General features: G+C 61.9%; 1 protein-coding gene across 1 annotated transcript; it reads left to right on the top strand.

Moving 5' to 3' along the window:
- Window positions 1-913: 913 nt before the first annotated feature.
- Window positions 914-1,366, top strand: JCM10292_007674 (uncharacterized protein; the record flags this gene model as incomplete). The annotated part of the gene is made up of 2 exons (XM_076653017.1): window positions 914-917; window positions 1,100-1,366. Coding segments are annotated over 2 exons (271 nt in total), but the record flags the coding sequence as incomplete, so codon positions are not given.

Genomic DNA, 1,366 nt, shown 5'->3' with positions numbered 1-1,366 from the left:
TTTCCGCAGCGACATGGTGGCCCTCATCGGCACGATGGATCTCGTGTTTGGCGAAGTCGGTGCGTGCAGACTTGCCGCGATCGCGCCTCGTTCCTCTCCCATTGCGTCGACTGACACCGCTTCGTCTGCAGACCGGTAGAGCAGTTCTTTCCTTTCCCGCCGCTTTCCCGCTCGGCACTTCGGTTCTTCTGCTCTCCTTCCCCTCCGCATGTAAACCATCTCGACGTTTCGACGCATCTGCCGCTCGAGGCTGCCAATCGAGGGAGAGAGCCTGGAGGAAACCCTTGGCAAAGTCCCCTTCTTCCTCATTTTGCCCTCGCCTCAGCCGCCTGTTGTCCGCCACTGTGCCTCCGCTCGACGGCTCCATTTCTCCTGCGTGCACGGTGACCGTCCCCATTGCTGCTTGGGGTGGACGCTTTCCGTTCTCATGGCTCGCTTCTTCCTTCTGTCCTCGCTGACAGTCTTCGTGCCCTGACAGTCGCTTTCGCCTCTTCTTGTCCTGCTCCGCCTTCCTTGCCCACGCCGTTGCAACAGAGGCCTCTTATGCAGTGCTGCTGGCCAGTACCCCACCCTCGAGGACCTCCATTCGAGCAGCGCAACAAACATCTTCAAAAGCGCAAGCGAGGCAAAGCTGACGGTGTTCTTCTTCGACTGCTCCACCCCTCACTGCGAGATGGGTACGATGCCGCCACCAGTCACTCCTCCTCAACGTCGCCGACTTGCAAACACTCCCTTCCTTAAGCTCCAAAGCTCTGACTGACCACACGCGTCCTCGCTTGACCTGCCACTCGTCCCTTCGTCCTCAAGCTGTGCGTCATCCGTCACTACGAGGTGCTGAACCGCAGCACTCGCTCCCGGGCGTAGGGTACCCTTCCAAGCTCTACCGTGGGTTCCGGCCGTCCTCACTCACGCCATGGGTGCGTACCCGCTTATCTCGCCTGTGTCGTGTTGAAACAGTCTCTCTGACCATCTCTTCGCACACGCACCCGCTACACCTTCTCCTTCGCCGTTCTTCCGCCTCGACCTGCCCTCTTCTCCCCTTCCTCGACGTACCTCTCGACACCACGGCGACGTCTTTCCCCGACTCTCCCCGGCACAGACGTCGGTGCCCTCACGCCCTTCCTGTGGGGCTTTGAGGAGCGCGAGAAGCTGATGGAGTTCTACGAGCGCGTCTCGGGCGCTCGCCTGCATGCGGCGTACGTGCGCCCGGGTGGTGTCGCGTACGACCTCCCGCACGGGCTCCTCGAGGACATCTACAAGTGGGCGACCGCGTTCGCGGACCGCGTCGACGAGATCGAGGAGGTCGTGACGGGCAATCGCATCTGGAAGCAGCGCACGGTCGGGATCGGCGCCGTCACGGCGCAGC

The sequence above is a fragment of the Rhodotorula paludigena genome, assembly GCF_050403205.1.
Source record: "Rhodotorula paludigena JCM10292 DNA, Rt_paludigena_JCM10292v1_ctg142, whole genome shotgun sequence".
Taxonomy (NCBI): Eukaryota; Fungi; Basidiomycota; class Microbotryomycetes; order Sporidiobolales; family Sporidiobolaceae; genus Rhodotorula; species Rhodotorula paludigena.
This window is presented reverse-complemented; position numbering and strand designations above follow the sequence as displayed.